This window comes from Protopterus annectens, chromosome 2.part0 (assembly GCF_019279795.1).
Source record: "Protopterus annectens isolate FY-2018-M chromosome 2.part0, PAN1.0, whole genome shotgun sequence".
Lineage (NCBI taxonomy): Eukaryota > Metazoa > Chordata > Ceratodontiformes > Protopteridae > Protopterus > Protopterus annectens.
Window position 1 is genome coordinate 594,163,410 of NC_056728.1, and position 25,008 is coordinate 594,188,417.

The 25,008-nt window shown below is 43.8% G+C and overlaps 1 protein-coding gene across 1 annotated transcript in view; it reads right to left on the bottom strand.

The window, feature by feature from the left end:
• ELP1 (elongator acetyltransferase complex subunit 1) overlaps positions 1-25,008 on the bottom strand; it is a 1,639,125-nt gene that overhangs the window by 263,755 nt on the left and 1,350,362 nt on the right. Inside the window, exon 31 of the mRNA XM_044060975.1 lies at positions 24,872-24,932. Within this exon, the coding sequence (XP_043916910.1) occupies positions 24,872-24,932 (61 nt within the window). The remainder of the gene's footprint in view (positions 1-24,871; positions 24,933-25,008) is intronic.

The following is a 25,008-nucleotide window of genomic DNA, read 5'->3' on the forward strand; positions in this document are numbered from 1 at the left end:
CTTGCTCAGACATCACACACTATGCAGACAGTAAACTTCACAAAACTGGTCCGAATCAGAGCTGGATCACTGTCAAATGGGGCCCTGGGCAGGATAATGGATCCACTCGCAGACATTCTGGTGTCCTATTACTTGGCTATTTCTCCACAGTTACCATAAACACTGTTCAAACCTGCCAATGTGTTTACTATTTTATTCTTTACTCCTACAGTGATTACAGATATTTAAAATTAACACTTTTATTTCAAATTTTATAGCACAAACATTGACAGACATTTGCTAAGCAAAACAATATAGTCTCACAATGAAACACCACGAACAGCAGCAAATTTCTTTGTTCTTGACTCACATTCATTGAAACTGCATACCCACATTCAAAGAAAATGCATCTGGCCACTGGCAGATGAAGTTTACCTATGGGCTATTTTTAAACTATAGGCCCCTTTGAACAACATTTTTATGACCATGCATACATGCATGTGTTCTTTGATTCACCTTCCTGATTGTATTAAATTGTATTCCTTGTATAATACAGCACCATTTGTTAGAGTGTTTTAAATTTGTAATTTTGAACATTTTTTTCTGTAACCAATGAAGCAAAACATATGAACCAATAATGACAAAACTACCCATTTCAGAACATTTCAACCATAAAAGGCCACTCAAACTTCTGTCATTACAATCTACCAGTATCAGTTAATACGCACAATTTCTGCAGAAATAAGTCATCTAAATAATTCCACATTAAGAGATCTGGAACTAATAAAAGTTTACTGCTGGCAAACAAATTTACATTTCAATGTTTCATATACAAATTTAGTGCCTCCGGACTTTAAAGAATTGCCTGTTACAATAAAAGAAAAAAAAGCAGTAAGCTAGTAATATTGAAATAGGGAATAGATGGCAAACTGACAACAGGTTCAGTTACTTAGCATCTCCTCCAAAGAAGGGCACACTTAGGAGTGCATGACCTCCACCTTCACACAATATCAGCAATCCACTTACATTGTGTGGGAGTAGAACCCACAGCCTTTTGCGCCAAATGTAAGTATTCTACCTGTTGTGCTACTAACACTGGTTTTAAATTCTACAGCAAAAACATTGATGGTCATTTGCTAAACAAAACAATTGCACATTGAACACTGGCTTAGCATGAACATTTGTTAAACAAAACAGCTGCACACTGAAAACAGGATTTGCATGAGCAATTGCAAACTTCTCTTCCCTTGAAACTCCCATTCCTTGAAAATGCAATGAAGCTCCCATTACTTGAAAATGCACCCCCCCAATGACTAAGTGAGCAGCATGCCTTTCAACCTCTTAGCACAATTAATCTGGTCAAGGCCCAAAAATATGGAAACATTTTAAATATTAATCTTATAAACTTAGAAAAGCTGTTAGAATAAAAAAAATTGTGTTAGTATGATTTCCTGAATGATATGAAGTCTGAAGGGTGGGAGAGTGGCCTAATGGTTAAGGTGTTTGCCTTACAAACACAAGGTGCAGGGTTTGAGTCTCACAAAGGACAATTGGCTCGGCTTAAAATGGCTCACAAGGGCAGTTAGCTTAGTATGAACCTATAACCTAAAATTCAAATGTCTGTCATTATTAAGAGGTGTCAATCCTCAATTATTTGCTAAAAAAACATAAATGTTACAATGAGCAGATCAAAAATATGAGTGAAAAATCTGGACATTCTGTGAAAATCTGAACAGTTGACAGGTATGGTAAGCAGTCTAGTAATTGCTGCAGGGTATTCAAGCTCTTGTTTCCTGTAAGGTACAGGGTTTGAGCAGGAGCAAGTTAAATAACAAACCTGCCATCCCTAACACACACACACACACACACACACACACACACACACACACACACACTGCTGAATGATGGAATGACTTGTCTCTCACAGCATGGCAAATAAGTCCTGTAGCAGAAGTTCTCAGTGTTTAAATCCTATGAAAGCCACAGCATGTTTCAACATTTAAATCTGCATCTGTGCATGCATTGTACTAAAGATGCATGCAGAGATGCAGTGTGTGTCCCCGCAGAAAATCAGACAGATGCACTGTGTCCTTAAAGACGGAATGTAATTTAATCATTTAATTAAAAGCTGTGGCAATCCCCCAGCCAGCAGGCCCTAAGCAACTGCCTAGGTTATCTAGCGCTGGATTCGGCTCTGGTCCCAAAACCAATGAGCTCCAAAAATCTCTGCAAAAACTTTACCACTCTAGTACTTTGGTTAACAGAAAGCCTTCTAACAATTAATGCGAATAAAGCTGCCAACATGATTTTTGTATACAAACTCAAACACTTAACCCCTAAAAATGTTTTCCTCCAATACGATGACGCAGACATCAATACAAGAATATGGATATCTTGGGGTTACATTACATCCTACTCTCTCCATCAAAATTCATGCTGAGGACATTGCTGTGAAAGTAGTTCCCTACTCTATCTCAAAGTATCTCACAACTGAAGCCAGGACAGCCATAGTGAAGAATGTACTCACTCCAAGACTTGAATATGGCCTTTCTGTACTTATAGTACACTCTATCCAGAACACCCATCTCAGCCAAACAACTATCAATGTCATCTGCAGACTTATTAATCTAGTCCATTGTAACAAGGATCAGTGTGTCTCACAAAGGAAAGCCAACTATCTACCCAGCCTAGCTGGATCCACAGTCCTCTCGTCATGTCCAACATTTAAAATCCAGCATAAGCACTACTGCCCTTCACTGGGATCTAAACTACAAGTTAAACACTCTCAATACTCTCCCTAGACAAACCAGTAAAAAAGGTCCAAGGCCTTATCCCACCATAAAGGATCATAAAAAGCAGAAACTACTGAAAGATGACTTTTATTACAGCAGCACTGCAAATCATCATTAGAGAATGACAGAAAGAAGTTCATAATTTCAGAACTAAAGTAACTAAACTGAAAGGATTAAATGTTTTAGAAGGGTCCATGATGGAATTACAATGTAAAGCAAACAAACACCAAATAATTATTAAAACTAAAGACTACAAAGGAAAGGACTGGCAACCACAGCCTGGTTCTAAAAAGTACAGACACATGAAATGTATGCCCTATATGGACATTTTCTCACCCAAACTACACCTTCTGAACAGAAGTTCTGACCACTCCTAAATAGACTTCAGGTTTAAATAAATAAAATGGAAAAAAAGGAACACATTCATTATGTTAAAGTTTTGGAAACAACCAAGAAGAGTGAACTCTGGCCCAAATATCATTAAAAGTGGCTAGAAACAACTGAAGTAAAACTGGAGAGGGTCCTGCAAAAAAGTATTCCCTTAACGACTGAAATAGGGGATTTTGAGATGGAAATGTGGCCCTCTGGCTGAAATGCTCCCGAACTCAGTTGGAGGACTAAGTGCCACAAATACATTACAAAAAATGTAATTTATGTTTTGTCAGATTTATTTTTGTTAATTTTTTTCACGGTGTTACAAAAGCAAAAAGGCCCAGCAGGTAGCCAAAATATTTATATGTTAAGCAATTTATTTACTGAACTAAGCAGCAATAAAATAGTCTTTCCACATGAATGGGAATTACAGTGGTGTGACTGACAAAATGACAGACAATAAGTAAGAGTGAGCGTGTGTGTGTGTGACGGTGGTGGTGGGGTACTGCACATATATGTGCATGTTGGGGGGGGGGGGGTTCCTCTTGAAAATGCCAAAACGGAATTTTTTTTAAAGCAAATACTTTCATATACTTCAGCAACATGAACTTTTTGGGTTATTATTGTGTCATTATTTACTTTTCCATCTGTGATTCCCAGCTTTCCTGTTTATAAAACATAAATAAATAAATAAATAAGAATGAAATCACTGGTCCCTTATAATTTTTCATCTTGTGTTTATCTTACTTAAAAAAAAGTGGAATGTTACAGAAAAAGAAGTTATGTACTCACCATAAAGTTCCATCTCAGTAACAGTAATTCATTTGTCTTCAACCTGAGGGACTTCGGATCCAACACGGCCACATCACCAGCATCTTTGATTCGAGCTCTCAGCGCCTCCCCTTACCATAATGCCCCATCTTCTTCCTCCCTACAGATTGAGTTTGCTGCTCCACATAAAACATACACCTAACCTAACAATACCTTACCATTACTGACTGCCCAAAATTTCCTGAACCAAGCATGACAAGGAACGGTACTGCATAGTTCAACTCCCCTATACGTGGCCAGAACAATAGTGATAAGGTTGGAGGAAGGAGGGGGGGATGGTTGAAGACAAATGAAGTACAACTACTCAGATGGAACGTTATGGTGAGTACATAATTTCTTTATCTGAAGTAGTTTACTTCATTTGGTCTTCAACCTGCAGGACAGAGTCCCCAGCTACTTAGCACCTGGGAGGCTCTCATGGAAGGATATTTCAGAGCATGGCAGAACCAAAAGAAGCCCTACCCCTGGAAATGATGTCCAATTTGTAGTGTGAAATGCAAGTATGAGATGAGGCTCATGTAGCAGCAGAACAAATAACATCCAGCGAAACCCTGGACCAGAAGGCTGCCGAGGTAGCCATAGACCTCGTAGAATGAGCTTTTACCTAACCTGGCAGAGAAAACCCTTTGAAAGAGTAAGCCCGAATAATACATTATGAGATCCATCGGGCAAGTGACTTTAGAAATTGGTTTGCCTAAAAAGGGCCTAGAAAAAGAAACAAACACCTGATCAGATTTCCTAAAGGATTTTGTTCTATGCAAATAGACACGCAATTGTCTATGCACACATAACAAATGTAATTTATATTCTCCTTTGTTCTGAAAATTTGGAAAGAATACTGGAAGACTGATTGTTTGATTTAGGTTTGCTTGTGACGCCACCTTAGGCAAAAAAGAAGGGTTAGTATGTAAAGATACTCTATCTTTGTGAAAAATCATATGGAACTTTAATAGACAGAGCTTGGAGTTCTGACAGTCTTCTGGCAGAGATAATGGCAATTAAGAAAGCAGTCTTCCAAGACAGATACTGGAACTCTACTGAAGCTATAGGTTTGAAAGGGGCCGAAACCAGGGCTTGAAGCACCAAAGTAAGGTCCCACGGTGGTGTAGGGTCCTTCACTGGGGGACATAGAAGAAAAGCACCCTTGATGAAGGTCTTGCAAAGTTTGCACAAGGCCAAGAAATGCATATTTTCCCCCTACATGAAAACTGGAGATAGCAGCCAGTTGGACTTTGACAGCAGACGAACTGGCACCTTGCTGAAAAAGGCTCGCTAAGAAATCCAATACTGCAGAAACTGGAGCAGTAAAGGGATTTAAATTGTGTTGTGAGGCCCAGATCGAGAAGCTTTTCCATTTGCTATGGTAGACTTTCCTGGTTGAGGATATGTGAGCCGCAACCAGAATATTTTTAACTGGGGAAGATAAAATGGGAGTCCTAATGATCAGGGGAACTGGAGCAGCCAAGCTGTGAGCTTCAGACCGATCAGATCTGGATGAGGGATCCCTCAAGGATGGGAGATAAGATCCGGCACTGGATCCAGAATCCAACGTGGAACTACTGCATGAGTCCACAGGGATGGGAACCAGACTTGGTGAGGCCAGAATGGGGCAATTGAGGATAACCATGCTCCCCAGCCTGCGAGCTTTCTGAAGAAACTTGGAAATCAAAGATAGAGGAGGATAGCTGTAAAGAAGACTGGGGGGCCAAGCATGAATCAGTGCATCTCTGGGGACTTCCCCCAAGGGGGATTCAGTGCGAAAAACACACTGCATTTTGCATTGGAAGGAGAAGCGAAAAGATCGTAGCAAGGGTGACCCCCACCTGAGGAAGATCTGGTCTACCAGTGAAAGATTCAGAGACTACTCGTAAGGCATCAGAATAGATCTGCTGAGCCTGAATGCTAGAATGTTGGACCATCCCAGAATGTGCGTTGCCATCAGAAAATGTCCGGTGGAGACTGCCCATTCCCACACTCTCATCGCTTCACGGCAAGTGGGTAAGATCTGGTTCCCCCCTGTTTGTTGATGTACCAGACCACTGACATGTTGTCTGTCTGTATGGATGGCAATCATTCCTAGAGGAAGGTGGGCCTGCAGAGCTTGCAATGCCAGAAGCACCACACTCATCTTCAGAACGTTGACATGCAATTTGGTCTTGGGTAGGGACCACGTGCCTTGGACCATCCTACCCGAGCAATGCCCCCCCCTAGCTGGGAGGCATCCATGGTCACCATGGTTTTGGGAAAAGGTGTGTGAAAGGGGCGACCGCTCGCTAGATCTGGAGACTGAATCCACCACTGAAGGGAATCTCTGCATACTTGGGATATTTGTACCGGATGTGACAAAGGTTGATCTAAAAGAGACCACAGGACTGCAACAGTCCATTGTAGAATCCGCATATGAAGGTGTGCTAAGGGCAGAAGGTGGATTGTAGATGCCAAACACCCCAGGGCCCTTAGAAAGTACAGTTACCATAAATGTAGATGTTCAAGTGCATTCACTGTTGCAGTCATCACACTTGGGTGATCTGCCTGCAGGTAGCCCTCAGTCGGCCCGAATACCAGAGTCTTGGGATTTCTGAGTCAGATGCTGTTGCCTCTTCCATGACATCAGGTTGTTAGGGGTATAAAACATGCAGCCGATGTCATTATGTCAGTTTTTCTTACCCCAAATGTCAGGAGCCCCCAAATAGGAAGCTATTATATGGTGTGGAACACCCCAATAAAAAGAAAATACCACTGCCATAAAAAATGGCCATAAAGAGGATAGGTAGAAAGGATAGAGAACACCAGGGGGCTGGAGGGAGGGAAACCAGGACTGCAATAGTGAATACATGTGAACATCTACATTTATGGTAAGTGTAGACAACTGTACTATGTTCTTCGTGTTTCGCTGTTGCAGTCATCACACTTGGGTAGATTCTCAAAACTGAGGAAGGATGGAGGCAGTCAAGAAATGTTAAGGCTGGCTAGTAGGCCTTGTAAGACTGCTGTAGCAAATCCAGCTCTGGATGTAGAAAAAAATAGGTAAGTGGTCATGCTTGGTGAAGGTGTGTACAGAACTCCAGGTTGCAGCTTCCAGGATGTCTCTGGTAGGGACTCCCCTGAGAAATGCTGTAGAGGTGGACGTAGCCCTAGTGGAATGTGTTCTGATCCCCTGTGGGTAGGTTTTCCATGGTGCTTGTAGCAGAAATGGATGCAATGTGCTATCCATTTGGAAATGGTTTGTTTTGAAATGTCCTTGCCCCCTGCCCCTGTAGCAAAGCTGACTAGCAGCTGATCAGATTGGTTTAGTCCTGTCAAGTTAGAACCTGAACAGTCTGTGCACATCCAAGGAGTGCAGGATCCTTTCTCCTTTATTCTGAGGATTAGGGAAGAAGGTTGGCAAATGTATGGATTGGTTTAGAGCCACACTGGATACCACCTTAGGCATAAAGGATGGGTTAGTCCTGACGGAAACCCTGTCAGCATGGAAAATAATGGAAGGGTTCCACAGCCATTAGTGCCTGTAACTCAGACATTCTTCTTGCCGAAGTAATGGCTAGAAGCAAGACTGTTTTCCAAGAGAGGAATTTTAACTCTGCTGAAGCAGCAGGTTCAAAAGGGGGAAGGGTGAGCTTTTCCAGTACAAAGTTAAGGTCCCAGGTAGGGGTGGGATCTCTCCTAGGGGGCCTTAAATTGTTAGCCCCCTCTCACGAACTGTTTGATGAGAGGGTGAGAAAAGAGAGGTGGCTCAGTATTATAATGAGCTGAGATGGCACAGGCATGAATCTTAACGGAGGAGAAAGATAGGCCTCTGTGGAGCAGCTCTGCTAGGTAATCAAGGATTTGAGGTAAGGAGGGCACAGCTCTGTCCTTTCCTTGAGACCGATTCCAAGAACAATATCTTTTCCACTTTTCAGCACAGGATTTCTTAGTACTAGGCCTTCTGACCTCAAGGACAATGTCCAGCACCTGGTTACTGAGGGTTGCCGGTGGTGTATTCAAGGGATAAGCCAGACTGCAAGGTTCAGGATTTGCAAAAGTGGATGCAAAATCTGTCCCTCCTGCTGAGACAGCAGGGAAGGTGTGAGATGTAGGTGTCAGGGTGGCACTGCTGTCAGACTGTGTAGGAGTGGGTACAAGTGCTGGCGTGGCCAGTCTGGGGCAATAAGGATTGTCCTTGGCCTGTCTTGTTTGATCTTGAGTAGTACTTTTTAAAGGAGGGCAGAGGGGGAAAGGCTTAAATTGAGAGGTTTTCCCATATGAAGGATAGGGCATCCACCTTCCCAGGCCCTGCTGTGAGGGTTCCTGGTGGAGAATTCGCTAAATTGGTGGTTCTTGGGGGAGGCAAAGAGGTTCACCTCCGGTGTCCCCCACCTCTGAATTAGAAGTTTCAATGAGTTGAGCTCCAATTTCCACTTGTGTGGGCCCAGTAGATTTTGGCTTAAGTCGTCTGCCAGTGAATTTTGTTTGCCTGGCAGGAATTGAGCTTGTATGTGCACTTGGTTGCTCAAGGCTGTTCATAGATTCATAGATTAGTACTAAGTTAACTGCCCTTGCGAGCCATTTTAAGCCTAGTCAATTATCCCTTGTGAGACTCGAACCCTGCACCTTGTGTTTGTAAGGCAAGTACCTTAACCATTAGGCCACAGGGCTATGGCTAACCTGCAGAGTGGCTAAGAATGGGTTCCCCCCCTGCTTGTTTATGTACCTAACTGTGGTGTTGTCTATCTTTATCAGGAGCTGTCCTGGAAGGATTAGGTGTTTGAAGGCTGTCAGAGCATTCTGTACAGCTAGCGTCTCTTTTTGACTGATATGCAGGAGAATTTGTCCTGGGCTCCATTTGCCTTGAATGCATTTGCCTGCCATGTGAGCCCCCCATGCATAGTCTGATGCGTCTGTTGTCAGGGTTTGGGGGTCGAGGGGTTGAGTGAAAGGCAGTCCCTTGTTGTGGTTGCATGCTTTTGCCCACCAAAGGAACCTTGCCCTTAGACAAGGTATGATAGGAATCACATAACTGTTTCCAGGTCCTGAGAATGTTGACACCAGAGACTTTTTTTTAAGTACCATTGAAGTTTCTTCATATCCAGTCTTGCATGTGGAATTAACAGAATGCACAAGGCCATGAACCCTAGGGCTTGCAGTATTTTCCTTGCAGATAGCTGGGTTTTGGTGGCCATTAGTTTGAAGTAGTTTGTCAAACAGACCTGCTTTTCTGGAGTGAGGAATGCTATCTGGGAAGTTGTGTTCAAGCTTGCTCCCAGGAATACAATCTTTTGACAGGGCACCAGTTGAGATTTCTTTTCGTTGATGGTGTACCCCAGTGATGTAAGGAGTCATTTTACAAATGCCAGGTGCTGAAGTAGCAATTCCTGACTGTCAGCCTGAATCAGGCAATCGTCCAAGTATGGGCAAATTTGAATATTTCTCTGCCTGCAGTATGCAATGGCTGGGACCAAGCACTTTGTGAATACTCTGGGCGCAGTAGATAAGCCAAAGGCAAGTGCAGAGAACTGATAGTGTATAGAACCTGCCCTGAAACGCAGATATTTCCTGCAAGACTCCCTTATGGGGATGTGCAGATAAACTTCTTTTAAGTCTAGGGTGACTAACCAGGCATCCTTGGCTAGCACTGGAAGAAACTGCTGCAGTGTAAGCAATTTGAATTTTGGGGCCACCAGAAAGGTGTTGAGAATTGATAGATCCAGGATAAGGTGCCAAGAGCCCTGATTTCTAGGCACCAGGAACAGTCTGGAGTAGAATCCCTGTCCCCTTTATTCTACTGGAACAGGCTGAACAGTTCTGATATTGAGAAGGGAAAGTACCTGCTTTTGAGCCTCTGCCCATTGGTTTGGAGGAAGGTTTGGCAACCCGCTTGAGGTTGGCAAAGAATGGAAGTAGAATCTGTATCCCTGGGATACAATGTTTAGGACCCATTGATCCTGAGTAATGGACATCCAGTTTTTTGCATGAAGGGCAAGTTTTCCTTCTAGGGGCGCAAGTAATTGGGCATGGCTGGGAAGGATAATTGAAAAGTCACTGTGAACTTTTTCCATGAGGGGGTGGCTTACCACTCCCTGTTATAGAGGTGGGAGCACTGCATTGTTTAGATCTCTGCATACCCTGAGACTGTAGTCTTGGTAGTCTTCTTCCCCTGGGTTTGGACTGAGAAGGCCTGGGAGGGGCTGGAAAGGACCAGTTTTTAGAAGGCCAATGCCTAATGAATCTAGGTGGCTGCACCTGTAAGAAATATTTGACTGTTTGCATAGATTTAGCTTTTTCCTCCATCTTTTTAAGAACTTCTTCTGCTTTGGTGCCAAACAAACTGTCTTGATTTAAAGGAGCGTCTAGTAATTTTGCTTTGACATGATCTCAGTACAGACCCAGTGAATGCAGCCCTGCAAGATGCTTCTAAGGCATCAAAACCACACCTCAAAGTATGTTGACTAACTTGGTTTGAAGAATGCATTAACTCTTGTAAATCTTTATTTTCTGCACAATCTGGAAGTAACACCATTTTTGTTTAATTAGTTCCATAATATGTTGCTGGTACTTCAACATGTGAAACTGGCAATTCAAAGCTCTGATGGCAAGAGTTGCAGAGGTATACACCTTCTTACCCCATCTGTCTAAGGCTCTTGAATCCCTGTCTGAAGGGGTAGGGTTTTTGGCTGTAGTAGCCTTAAAGCCTTTAGGTCCCTGGGAAATGGTCTCTGGATCCGTAGTAGGATTCTTAAAGAGAAATTTGTGAGAATCAGGTACTCAGTAGCACCTGTCAGGTTTTCTAGGGGACCGGTGGTGAAGTGTCAGGAGTAAGAGTGGATTCCATGAAGACGTCATCTACAATATCCAGGCCAGAGGGTACAGCTAGAGGCCTGTGCTGAGGCAACTCTAAACATTCTCTGAGTCTCTTTTTAAACTGAGGATAGTCCTGGCATTCCCAGTGGAAAGGCTCTCTTAAAGTATGCTAGGTTTCACCAAAAGAAAAATCCTCTGGAGGGGAGGCAGACGGAATGGATTCCTCTGCATCGGAATCCTCATAAGTTGATAAGGGTATGTTCTGGTAATCAGAAGGGTCAGAGTCATCGGACTCCTGGTCTGTAGAATCAGAAGGAAACTCAATTCTTTGTCTTTTAGCAGGGGAAGGCTGGCTTCTCCTAATTACAGTAATAAGGTCTTCAGCCATTCTAAGCATTTGTTTTTGTGGCATGCGCTTTGGTCATCATTTTTCTAGGCGTAGTGCGAACTCTAGGCCTGAGAAACTCAGTAGTTTTAGATAAAAACGAAGTTGTTGGTTTGATACGAACATCGGTAGGTCGGAATACACCCTCAGAAGTTGGTGCCTGCTCCGGACACATCTAAGGTAGAGACCTCTGCAAGTTCCATAGTCGAAGAAGCATCTCGCGGCATACCGGACTTCAAATGGGTCTCAGCAGATGCCTGCGAATCTGTAGAAGTGGGCATCAGGGGCTGCAAAGGAGCCTCACTGAGTACCGGCAGACTGGTGACTAGCTTAACGGAAGTGTCAGTTTTGGACCTATGCAGTATGTCTCTGTCTTTATCTTTACGTTTTTTCAGAAGATCGGTAGTCGGATGGCTTATCGAAGCCATTTCGGAATAAGGAGAAAGTACAGGTGTGTACACTTACCATAAATGTAGATGTTTGAGTGTATTCACTGTTGCAGTCATCACTTTTGGGTTATCTGTTTGTAGTAGCCCTCAGTCGGCCTGATTAACAAATTCTTGGGTCCTGCGTTGGTTGCTGTCCCTTCTTCCATGACGTCAGGTCGTTAGGGGTATAAAACATGCAGCCAACGCCATTACATCAGTTTTTCTTGCCCCAAATGTCAGGTGCCCCCTTAATGGGAAGTAATTAAATCTATAAATGTACAAGGTTATACCTCCAACAAAAAAAGCAAATACACCAAAAAGCTTTTGAAGATAGCAAAAGGAAAGTAGATGTATATCCAAAAAAAGAAGGGGGCTGGAGAGAGGTAGCCAGGACTGCAGCAGTGAATACACTTTAAATAGAATTAGGACCAGCTAAAAGGCCCTGCAAGACAGCAGTGGCAAAGCCAGCTCTGAATTTAGAGAAAATTGGCAGATGGTAATGCCTGATGAAAGTATGTACAGAACTCCAGGTAGCAGCTTCTAGGATGTCCCTGGTAGGGATGCCTCTGAAAAAGGCTGTAAAGGTAGATGCAGCCCTGGTAGAGTGGGGTCTGATCCCCTGTGGGATAGGTTTTCCATGGTGTTTGTAGCAGAAATGAATGCAATGGCCTATCCATTTGGAAATGGTTTGCTTTGAAATAGCCTTCCCCTCTGCCCCTGCAGCAAATGCCACCAGCAGTTGATCAGATTTCCTTTGAGGTTTAGTTCTGTCCAAGTAGAATCTAAGTTGTCTGTGCACGTCTAAGGAGTGCAGAATCCGTTCCCCTTTGTTCTGTGGATTAGGAAAGAAGGTTGGCAAATGTATGGACTGATTAAGGGCCACACTGGATACCACCTTAGGCATGAAGGAGGGATTGGTCCTGAGGGACACCCTGTCCGCATGAAAGATGATGAAAGGCTCCACTGCCATGAGGGCCTGTAATTCAGATACAATTCTTGCTGAAATGATTGCTAAAAGGAAAGCTGTTTTCCAAGAAAGGAATTTTAAGTCTGCAGTGGCAGCTGGCTCGAAAGGAGGAAGGGTGAGCTTTTCCAATACAAAGTTGAGGTCCCAGGCTGGAGTTGGAGCTCTCCTGGGTGGTCGTAGATTTTTGGCCCCTCTGAGGAACTGCTTAAGTTGAGGATGAGAGAAGAGGGGTGGTTCTGTGTTATAATGAGCTGAGATGGCTGAGGCATGAATTTTGATGGAGGAGAAAGACAAGCCCTTATGAAGCATCTCAGTTAGGTATTGTAAAATTTGAGGTAAATTGGGCACTGTTGTGCTCATGCCTTGAGCTTGGTTCCAGACACAGAATCTTTTCCATTTTTCAGCGTAAGACTTTCTGGTACTAGGCTTCATTGCCTCTAAAATTATATCCATCACTGGTTTATTGAGGGATGGTAAAGAAGAAATTATGTAATTAGCCAGGCTGCTAGATTCAGTGTTTAAAGTTGAGGGTGCAGAATTTGGTTCTCCTGCTGAGACAATACAGTAGGAGTCTGAGGCAGGTGCCATGGGGCCCACAGTGACACACTGCACAAGAGAGGGTACCAGTGCTGGCATGGCCAGTCTGGTGCACTCAAAATAGTCCTTGTTGTCTTGTTTGATCTTTAGTAGTACTTTGGAGAGCAGAGGCAGAGGGGGAAAGGCATAAACTGATAGATTTTTCCAGCTGATGGACAGAGCATCAACTTTCCAAGCTTGTTTGTGGGGAGTCCTTGTGCAGAATTTGTCCAACTGATAGTTTTGGGGGGAGGCAAACAGGTCTATATCTGGGCTCCCCCATTTGCTTGTCAACATGTTGAAAATCCTTGGTTCTAGTTTCCACTTGTGTGGGTCCATGAGGTTTCTGTTTAGTTCGTCTGCCAGTGTATTTAGTTTTCTTGGCAGGAATTGAGCTTGTAAATGTACTTGATAGCTCAGGGCTGTGTTCCACAATGCCATGGCTAGTCTGCAGAGGGGGTAATAATGTGTACCCCCCCTGCTTGTTTATGTACAACATAACAGTGTTGTTGTCCGTCTTTAACAGTAATTGTCCTGGAAGAATGTGGTCCTTGAAGGCTGTCAGAGCATTCTGCCCAGCTAACATTTCTTTTTGATTGATATGCAGGTGCATTTGACTTGGGTTCCATTTGCCCTGAATGCACTTCGCTGCCAGGTGGGCCCCCATGCATAGTTTGATGCATCTGTTGTTAAGATTTGGACGGCAGAGGGTAGTGTGAATGGTAGTCCCCTGTTTTGGTGGCAGGCCTCTGCCCACCAAAGGAACTCTAGGAGTAGGCAAGGCATGATAGGAATCATTGCTTCTAGATCCTGTGAATGTTGACACCATAGGCTTTTGAGATACCACTGCAGTTTCCTCATATGCAGCCTTGCATATGGAATTAGAAGAATGCAGAAGGCCATGAACCCCAAGGCTTACAGTATTTGCCTTGCAGATAGCTGGGTTTTTGTGGCCACTTGTTTGAAGTAGGTTGTCAAATGAATCCGTTTCTCTGGAGTGAGGAAAGCCATCTGGGAAGTTATATTCAAGCTTGCACCCAGGAATATAATTTGTTGACAGGGTACCAGACGTGATTTCTTTTCGTTTATGGTGTACCCCAGACAAGTCAGTACCCTTTAAACAAAGGCCAGATGATTCAAAAGTATGTCCTAGCTTTCTGCCTGAATTAGACAACTGTCCAGATATGGGTATATTTGAATATTTCTTTGCTTGCAGAATGCAATGACTGGAGCTACGCACTTTGTGAATACCCTGGGCACAGTAGATAAGCCAAAGGGCAGTGCAGAGAACTGATAGTGCATGTAGCCTGCTTTGAAGCGTAGGTATCTTCTGCAGGACTCCCTGATAGGGATGTGCAGGTAAGCTTCTTTTAAATCTAGTGTTGCCAACCATGCATCTTTGCCTAGCATTGGAAGCAGCTGGTGAAGAGTCAGCATCTTGAATTTTGGAATCACCAGAAAGGTATTTAGAGTAGAAAGGTCCAGGATAGGACACCATGTATTGCCTTTTCTGGGTACCAGGAAAAGTCTTGAATAGAACCCTTGTCCCTTTTCCTCTTCTGGTACCAACTGAATAGCCCCCATGCTTAAGAGAGAGAGTACTTGCTTTTGGGCATCTGCCCACTGATTTGGGGGTAGATTTGGCCACCCGCTTGGTGTGGGTAAGGTATGGAAGTGAAATCTGTATCCTTGGGACACTATATTTAAAACCCATTTGTCCTGGGTAATGAGTTCCCAGTTTCTGGCCTGCAGACCAATCTTTCCGAGTATATTGGGAAAAAGATGCTAAGGATGAAGCTGCCAGGTAACAGGAAAAGAGGAAGGCCTAAGATAAGGTTTATGGATGTGGTGAGAGAGGACATGCAGGTGGTTGGTGTGACAGAGCAAGATGCTGAGGACAGGAAGAAATGGAAACAATTGATCTGCTGTGGCGACCCCTGATGGAAGCAGCCGAAAGAAGAAGAAGACCAATCTTTCCTCCTAAAGAAGCATTCAGTTGGGAAGTGCTTGGAAATTTTAGAAGCAAGTCATTGAGACTGTTTTCCATAGGGGGAGTCTTACTACTCCCTGATTTGGGTGCGGAATCCCCCCACTGCTTGGTCTTGTGTGCCCCCTGGGACTTAAACCTGGGGTTTCTGCTATGTCTGGGTTTGGCTTGAGAAGACCTTGAAGAGGCTGGAAAGGACCAATTCTTAGAGAGCTAGTGACTAGTAAATCTAGGAGGCTGCACTTGTAAGAAATCTTTAACAGTTTGCATATATTTAGCTTTATCTTCCATCTTTTTAAGAACTTCCACAGCCTTGTTGCCAAACAGGCGGTCCTGATTTAAGGGAGCATCCAGCAATTTAGCTTTAACATTATCAGGTAAAGATTGCTCCTTAAGCCAAGCATGCCTTCTGAGCACAGAACCAGTAACAGCAGCCCTGCAAGAGGCCTCTAAAGAATCAAATCCACATTGCAAAGTATGTTTTCCAACCTGTTCAGCAGAATGCAGTAAATCCTGTAATTCTTTATTTTCCGCACAGTCAGGAATCAACATCATTTTCTGTTTAAGCAATCCAATAACATGCTGTTTATACTTTAACATATGAAACTGGCAGTTTAAAGCCTTAATGGCCAAGGTTGCAGAAGTGTAAACCTTCTTACCCCATTTATCCAGCACCCTGGAGTCTCTATCAGAAGGGGTAGGATTTTTAGCAGTAGAAGCCTTAATACCCTTAGGTCCCTGTGAAACAGTCTCTGGATCCGCAATACGATTTTTAAAAAGGAACTTGTGTGAATCAGGAACCCTGTAATATCGGTCAGGTTTTCTGGGAGCAGGAGGCAAAGAATCAGGGGCCAAACTAGATTCCAAAAAAGCATCATCAACAATGTCTAGTACAGGAGGAAAGCTAAAGGTCTACGCTGAGGCAGGAGTAAGAAATCCCTAAGCCTCTTTTTTGAATCAGAATAATCCTGGCTTTCCCAGTGGAAATGCTCCCTTAGAGTATGTAAGGTTTCACCAAAAGAAAAATCCTCTGGAGGTAAAGCAGAAGGAATAAAGTCCTCTGCATCAGAATCCTCATAAGTAGATAAGGGCAAATCCAGATCATCAGAAGAATCAAAAAAATCAGAATCCAAATCAGAAGATTCATAAACAACTTCAGTCCTAGGTCTCTTAGAAGGGGAGGCTGGCTTCCCCCGATTAAAGTTATAAGATATTCAGCCATTCTTATCATTTATTTTTTTAGGCATAGAGGCCAGAGCATGCGGCCTGGGCATCAGTTTTTTAGGCATGGTTCGAGATTTAGGCCTAAAAAAAAAAGGAGACGTCGGTTTAATATGCAAGTCCGTAGGCCTGATTACACCCTCAGAAGCTGGTGCCTGCACAGCGGCTCCGGACCCATCCAGGGTAGAGACATCCGCAGGTTCCATTGTTGAAGCATCTTGCAGCATACCGGACTCCGAATGGATCTCAGTAGAGGCCTGCGAATCAGAAGTAGCGGGTATCAGGGGCTGCGAAAGCACCTCACTGAGTACCGGCGAACTGACGACTGGCTTAAGAGAAGTGTTGTCAGCAGTTTTGGACCTCGGCGGCCTGTCTCTGTCTTTATCCTTGCATTTTTTCGGAATCCCGGTAGTCAGATGGCTAACTGATGACATTTCTGGATAATTAAACCGAGAACCAAAATATTTAGAGGCGAAAATATACCGACGACGGATAGTGCACTGATTAAATACAGCACAAAATAGACAGCACGGTACGTCGTGGTCAGGGCCTAGGCAAGGAATACAGTACGAATGAAAATCTTTATGAGGTATTTGCTTTCCACAAGTAATGCAATTATTAACTTTTACTGACATCGGTAAGGAGTAAGAAAAAGTTTCCGCAACGGGGTACTTAGCTTTAGTTGAAGACTTCGGTTCTGAAACTTGAAAACGAAAATTTCAGGAGTCTGCCAACCGGCACTTGCGAACTGCTTCTGCTTCAGGTACCGCATGGCAAGAAAGACTGGTGTAATGGCGTCAGCTGCATGTTTTATACCCCTGACGACCTGACGTCATGGAAGAAGGGACAGCAACTGAAGCGGGACCCAAGACTTTGTTAATCAGGCCGAATGAGGGCTACTGCAAGCAGATAACAAAAAAGTGATGAGTGCAACAGTGAAACACGAAGAACATAGAGAGCAAAATAATTTAGCGACAAAGATAGCCAGATGATGAATGGTTCTGGCGTTAAACAAGGCACAAAAATGACAGTGAGGGACGTCATGGTCTGGGCCTAAATAGGTGATGCAGTAAGAGTTAAAATCTCTGTGAGGTATTTGCTTTCCACAGGCAAGACAATTGTTAACTTTTTCTGACATCGGTTAGAGCAAGAAAAAAGGATCCCCAAAGGGGTACTTAGTTTTAGAAGACTTCAGGTTTGAAACTCGAAAAATTAAAATTTCAGGAAGGGGCCGACCGGCACTTGCGGACTGCTTTTGCTTCAGGCTCCTCCATGGCAAGAAAGACTGATGTAATGGCATCGGCTGCATGTTTTATACCCCTGACGATTTGACGTCATGGAAGAGGTGACAGCATCCGACACAGAAATCCCAAGACTCTGGTATTCGGGATGACTGCGGGCTACCCTGCAGGCAGATAACCCAAATGTGATGACTGCAACAGTGAAACATGAAGAACATCTGATTCTGCCATGGGAACATCTGTTTGGAGAACATACAGAACATGTAACTTCAGGTTGTGTATTCTCTCTGGAGTGAGAAAGGCCTTCATCTGAATAGTGTCTAATTGAGCCCCAATGAAGACTAAAATCTGAACCAGGACCAGTGCTGACTTGGTGAGATTGATGGTTATGCCCAGCTTTCAAGCTAGTAACAGGAACAAATCCCTGGCTGGACACAGCAGATGCTTGCAAGGGGCAACAAAGAGCCAATCGTCCAGGTACGGAAAGACCTGAATACCCTGAAGACTCAGGTGAGCCGTGACTACTGCCATCACCTTGGTGAACACCCTGGGGCCTATGGTGAGACCAAAGAGAAGGGCTCTGAACTGACAGTGATTGGCTCCTAGCCAGAAGTGGAGAAACCTCCGAGAGCATCTGTCCATCTTGATATGGTAGTACACATCCTGGAGGCCAATCGAGCACATCTAATTGTTTGCCTGCAGATAGAGCAGGACCAAGAGAAGAGTGACCATCTGGAATTTCGTCTTGGCTACAGGCAGGTTCAAGGTGGAAAGATCCAAAATGGGTCTTAGGTCCCCCGTTTTCTTTGGCACTACAAAGAACCTAAAATAAATGCCCGATCCAGATTGGTCTGGGGGGACCAGTTGGATGACTCGTTTTCTGAGCAGCTTTTCTATTTCTAAGGCTGCTGCCTCCCTTTGTGTGGGTGGGACATCTGGGAGGTGTCTGGATGAACGGAATGGAATAGCCTCTGGATACAATTTGCAACACCCAATGATCATTTGTTATGGACTCCCATGACCCTGGGTGTAGCGATAGGCGACCCCCGACTGCCTTCAGAGAAGAGCAGCCGGGTCTGTCTAAGAAAGGTTCTTGAGTCCCAAAATTCCCGGACCCCCTCTGCCTCTGCACCGGCGTCTGTCATAACCCCCTCTACCTCCGGGGGAAGGAGAGTCCTGAGTGTCCCGGGAAAATGCCTGGGATTTTTGGAACCACATCTTCTTTGTCCCTCGCAGATTCCTGAAACAGGACCTTTGAGAGGGGCAGAAGCAGATCCCGATGACATACAGAGTCTTCCCTTCCTTCTCACAATGGACTACTGTCTCACGTACTGACTTCTCAAGAGGGAGGAACTGTTGTATGGGGCATTGGTGAAAGACGCCTTAAAGGGATCAGAAAATTGACACAGCCGGAGCCAGGAATGGCACCTAATGTCTCTCTCTCTGTGGCGTAGGAGAGGAGGAGCATGGATGTATTAAAGACTGCCTTAAGTGTGGCCATTCGAGTGGAGAATATCTTCTTGTTCTCCGCCGACATGGACTGTGGGGTCGACTCAGTGACTTCCTTAACCAAGTCTTGCTGCAGTCGAATAAGGTGTGCCATACAGTTCAGCGCCCTTACAGCAAAGGTTGCTGAAGCATATACCCGCTTCCCAAAATGGTTCAGTGTCCGTGATTCATGATCAGGAGGGGGGACCGTGGGATCTCCTGTGTGAGCTCCTTTTTTGTGGCCGCTGCCATGACCATAGCATCAACTGGAGACCCCTTAAACCAATGCATCCTGTCTGAAGGAGGGCTGAGAATCTTGTCAGGGTGCTTTGGGATGGGCTCCACCATGTCCGGTTCCTTCCACTCCTGAGACATAAAAAGATTCAGTAAAGGATCTGTGGGAGGGGACACCCAGGAAGTAGATGGGCCTGTGCCAAATGTCTCAAAAAACGCTGATTCATCCTGGGTTGTTTTCTGGGCAGACCACCCCCTCGTCTGGCGAAAGATTTCCATGATGTATCCAAAAGAGGGGGGGGGGATCAGAACGTTCTCCTTCCTCCAAATCAGTGTCTGAGGTGAGGAACTCCAAAGGGAATCCAAGTGCCTCCTCTTACATATTTGTTTACAAGGAACCTACTCAGTGTGACTCTCTTGGGAGGACCCTCAAACGTCCTTTTGCTCTCTGGCTGGTGCTTCTTGGGGCAAAACGGACACAGGCTGTCCCTGAGAGGGCAAGATGGTTGGGGCTGCACCAAATCCAGAGGGAGTCAAGGTGGAATCCGAGGACAAGATGGTCAAGGGTCTCAAAGGAATCGCGAGAACCCTCTCCACCACGTCAATGGCAGATGGAGAATGGGCATCCTTAGAAAGCCCCATCAGAGCCATTCCCCTCTGACCTGACAGGGAAGTCAGAGCCGAGACTCCAGGAGCCGAGATACTGATGGGGATGCTGCACTCTGACCCACTTGGAGCCAACAGTACCCCCTCGGATCTGAACCCGAGGCTACGGCTCCGAGAGCTTGGATCTGATCCAATCGGTCCGATGAACTCAAGGCAATGGCCGTTGTCGAGGTACCCCGAGGGTCTTTGGATCCAAGGGCTCCAAAACTGCTGGCCAGATCGGAGGAGGAGTAATCGGGGAGAAAAAAGTCTGCAAGCTAACCCCTCCAGAAGGAGAGGGTGCAGGCAAGACCCACATCTGGATTTGGGTGCGGATGAATTTCCACATCACCTTGTCCATCTCCGCTTCACTGAGGCTATGGGTGGAGCGAGATGATGAGGCCACGGTCATTGGACAGCATCTGACCGACCTCCAGCTCCGGGGAGAATCTTGGGGAATGGAGCCGGGGTGTTCTGGGCCTAGTGGGAGGTTTCGCCTTCGGTGGCGGACCAGCTGGGGCTGAGCAGTCAGGGGACCACTTGTGTGGCCTGTCCTTCTTGACCTTCTTCCCTTCCCTGGGCCTCCTGGTGGGAGTTTGAGTCCCAGAGGCCAGGTAAAAGGAAGGAGAAGCTGCTGCTGTACCTGATGGGGGCGTAGAAATAGCCGTTCCCTACGCGGGCAGAAGGCCCTTTGCAATCAGTTTATCCCTCCTGTCCTTAAGCGCTTTGGGGTTGAACCCAGCGCAGATAGGACAGGAGGTCTGTAGGTGTGCTGCCTCCAGGCACACCACATACAGAGTGTGGCCATCAGCCGGGGGGAAAGCTTATGGCCACACACTGAGCACCTTTTAAACCTTGATTTAGGGGTTTCTGACATGTCCCCTAAGAACAAGGCCCAGACACACACACACACACACACACACACACACACACACACACACACACACACACACACACACACACACACACACACACACACACAGAAAAAGAAAGAGAGAAGGGAAAACCTTTTTTTTTTGTAACGATAACTGTCGCGGGGAAAATAGAGGAAAGAAAGAAGAAAGTTAAGGAAACGTTGAAAGTTTTAATCACTCACGACCCAAAAAATGACCCAACACTAAGAACTCAGATCACGCTGCTTGCTGTTCCAGTTTCTGAGGATTCACTGATAGAATGCACTCTGTTTAGAATACACTGAACTCCCAGCTAGAAAAATGGCTGGCTTATCTAGTGCCCAGTGCCATTCCCTGATATGGCGCACCTTAAGGAGTAGAAAAGGCCCTTCCCTAATCTGGTTGGCTGGCACTTCTCACCTCAGGAGCAAGCAGCAAGACAGGTCCATTTCTCCACCTTGCAACTTTAAGTTGAGAAGCAATAAAAAAAGTAATCCTAACCTTTAAAACTGTAGCAAATTGCTAGCTACTACTTGGACAATGCATGCATTAGTTCTGCCCACAAAAGCAGGCTGATTCACCTTAGTCATTTCAGTAGTGGCAAATAAATACCAGTACTGATCAATCGGTATCTCCCAATCACAGCCCCTAACATCCTGTGCCGTGGGCAGCTGCCCCATTCACCCCACCCTAACACCATCTCTGCTTCCTGCAATGTTCATCATTCTGAAAGCCAAATATGCAACAGTCTAAACTAGAAAAGTAAAGACATATACCTTATGAACAGAGCAAAACAATGCAGAATGGACGATTTAAAACTGTCAGGCACTCAATAAAATAAAGCCTGCTTACTTATGTATTTATTTGCTTGCGATATGTCAATTACATAAGTGGGCTGGTCTATAACCCCATTTAAGCCACAACTTAGGCTCACAGTTGAATAATGAACAAGAAAATGACTTATACCACATGAAAAGATAGACAACATATACAAGAAATAGTACAATAGTGATACACATGCACTGCAACTGATTAACAACATGATGCTGTTGCATATTTAGATCATTTGCATGAACTGTATTGATATATAGTAGTATTACTTTCATTGTATAGATGTTCTTGTGTGTAACATCATGCAGTGGGTGGCACAAAACACAAAAAGTTAACAGTGCACCCTGTATCCTATAAGTATCTTAATGCGCATTGTTGCTGAAGGTGCCCTTTCAGTTTAAATCTGAGTTCAAGTGTGCTTTGTGATCCTTCGTCAGTGGGAGGATGGTTCGTTGCATGCAGCGGGGCTAAATTTGCTGAATGCTTTTTGGCTATAGTTGTCTTAAAGTAAGGTCACACTAGAATGATAACGTCACGCAGATTAAAGTAAGGTCACACTAGAATGATAACGTCACGCAGACTGTGAGCTAGTTGTTAAATAGAGAGTGTAGTTTTTTTTTAGGATGGAAAGTCACTAAGAATAAGTATTTTAAAAGCAGGAGTGCAGACAGATATTATGACCCTAGCTGCACTTGCAGCTAATGGCAGGCATGCAGCAAGTCACAGTAACGGCTTCTATTACTTGCTAGCAGAACAAATAGGCCGCTTGGTCCTTTTGCCTGTTAGTGCTCCACTGAAAACACAGAAAATGAAAAGGGTTTTCAAACTTGGAAGCAAGGACATTTCTAGCAATGGACTGTCATGCAATTGAAAACAGAAGGTCAGACTTTCTACAACAAAGTTTCAGGTGAGCAAAACTCTTGATAACAATTAAGTCAGCATGTAAAAAAAGATAGCGCAGGGTCAAATATAAATCCTACGTATTCCTGCTATGTGGCATTTGGGATAGAGGTGTTAAGTGTGACAATCAAAGAAAACTTTAAATTCATTAACTCTGTTGTTTAAGCAAACATTATTTTCATATTCCAGACAAAGTCACTGCCTACATTGTAGAGGCAAAAAACAATAATGGGACAGAGGATAGCTCAAGGATTCCAGCTATACATGTTATCTGAGAATAAACTCTGCATTACATCATACAAAACACACATTATGCATACTACATTAGCAAAGCAAAAACTAGTGCAGGTCATATCTATTTCAACTATAATACCAATGCACAGTCAATTAATTCGTTGTCAGGCCATTCTCAGCTGAGAAACTGATATCCTAAAGTAAAAGATATCTGTATGTTTAGTGATGTAGTTATCCAGCTATTTATTCGCAGAAAATATGTCAAGGAAAAAAAAAACATGAAAATACTCTCCTATATATTTGCAGGAAATGCAATGGTGAGTGAAAATGTACTTGGCAGTAAAGTACTCCTATACATTAACTGCTGCCTGCTGATATTGACTAAGAGATCTTTGAGAATGGCAACCTGTACATCGCGACTCTGACTGGAGACAGAATGTTCTCCAGCAGAGTGTTAATGTACAGGTAATGCCCACCCAAAAACGAGTCTGCCACTACACAGTAATAATTAAACTGTGTCCCTGTTTTTGAGCCTTTGCCCCACATTATTTTAGGCTTTATCTGGATAAGAGGTTGGGAGGTATGGATACCTCTTAATTTTAAATAACTTGCATCCACTGCTCGATTGATCAGTCTCTGTCTCACACATACCCAAGCACTTTCACTTTCATGCGCTATCTTTCTGCTGTGAAGCTTGGACATAGAAAGCTAATGGGCACCATTATTTTATGCTCACTAAGCAGTGCTTTTGCTGCTTAGTGAGTGTAAAATTAAAACAAGCAAAAAAACTGAAAAGTATGAGTGCATGCATGCAAAAAAGTGAGAGCAAGATCAATCATGTTTTACACTCGCTAAGCAGTGCTTTTGCTATTTACCAAGTGTAAAACTAAAACAAACAAAAAAAAATAGAAAAGTGTGTGTATGTGTGTCAGTCTGCATGAAAATGAAAGTGTGTGTGTGTGTGTGTGTGTGTGTGTGTGTGTGTGTGTGTATATCTGTGTAAGAGAGAGACAGATCAATCGATTGAGCAGTGGATGTACAGTTCTGTCTGTATATGTGAGTGTATGGGTACTTGCATGCATGAAAGTGAAAGTGCTTGGGTATGTGTGAGACAGAGACTGATCAATCGAGCAGTGGATGCAAGTTATTTAAAATTAAGAGGTATCCATACCTCCCAACCTCTTATCCAGATAAAGCCTAAAATAATGTGGGGCAAAGGCTCAAAAACAGGGACACAGTTTAATTATTGCTGTTATACAATTAGAATGTTGCTTTAATAACAGAATTAATGTTAACTTGCATTTTCTGAAGGATACTGAAGTCTGAAAGTGAAATATAATTTATTATTTAGTGACTTCAACCCAATGATTTGTCAGCAAACCCCAAATTTTATGGGGGACAGACAAAAAAAGAGCCAAAAAAATGTAGATGTTCTGTGAAAATCTGGACAGTTGAGAGGTATGGATGAAACTTGTAATGGCTGGCAACAGCCAATATACTACAGTAAATTTGAAACATTAGACAGAGGAACTTCTTTATATCAAAAATATTAAAAATCTATACATAGTAATTAAAAAAAAAAATACAAAACTATTTAACAAGTAGCTCATTCTTAAAGCACAGTAATGCCCCCAGGGTGTATGTTACTTTGTAAATGCCCTTCCAAGAGTTTAGAGGCCCCTCCAACAGTGGCATCAGGCCTCAGAACACCCTTGGGCAGGTGTTAGTTACACAAAAACATGCATGCCATTGGCCATTATTGTCTTTTGGGTAAACCTTGTGTATATCCTGGCTGCAGTCCTTCAGATAAATTATGGTGAAGAACAGATCAAGGGCTCGAAGATGTCTCGACAAAGCTCTATAGCCACTATAAATGTAATGTACCTAATGAAATTATCAGTCCATAGGCAAACTACGTCTTTTCAGGCTAACTGGATGTCTCCGCAGCAGTCACAGCACTTACAAAGGGCTCACGTTTCTTTTTTGCTTTCCAGCAAACACAACACACTGAAAATGCCAAGATCATCCGACAATACAAGTATATTTGCAAAACATAAAAAAAATTAAATAAAACAAATTGCTCTTACCATTCAAGAGTGAAGGCTTCAAGTTAGTCTCCAGAATGTCTTGTCTGTTATATTTGTAAATCTAACAAAAACAAATTGACAAGACTGCACAGTTAGACCATTTAGTCTTAAAAGGAAGGCATGCAAGCACACACACA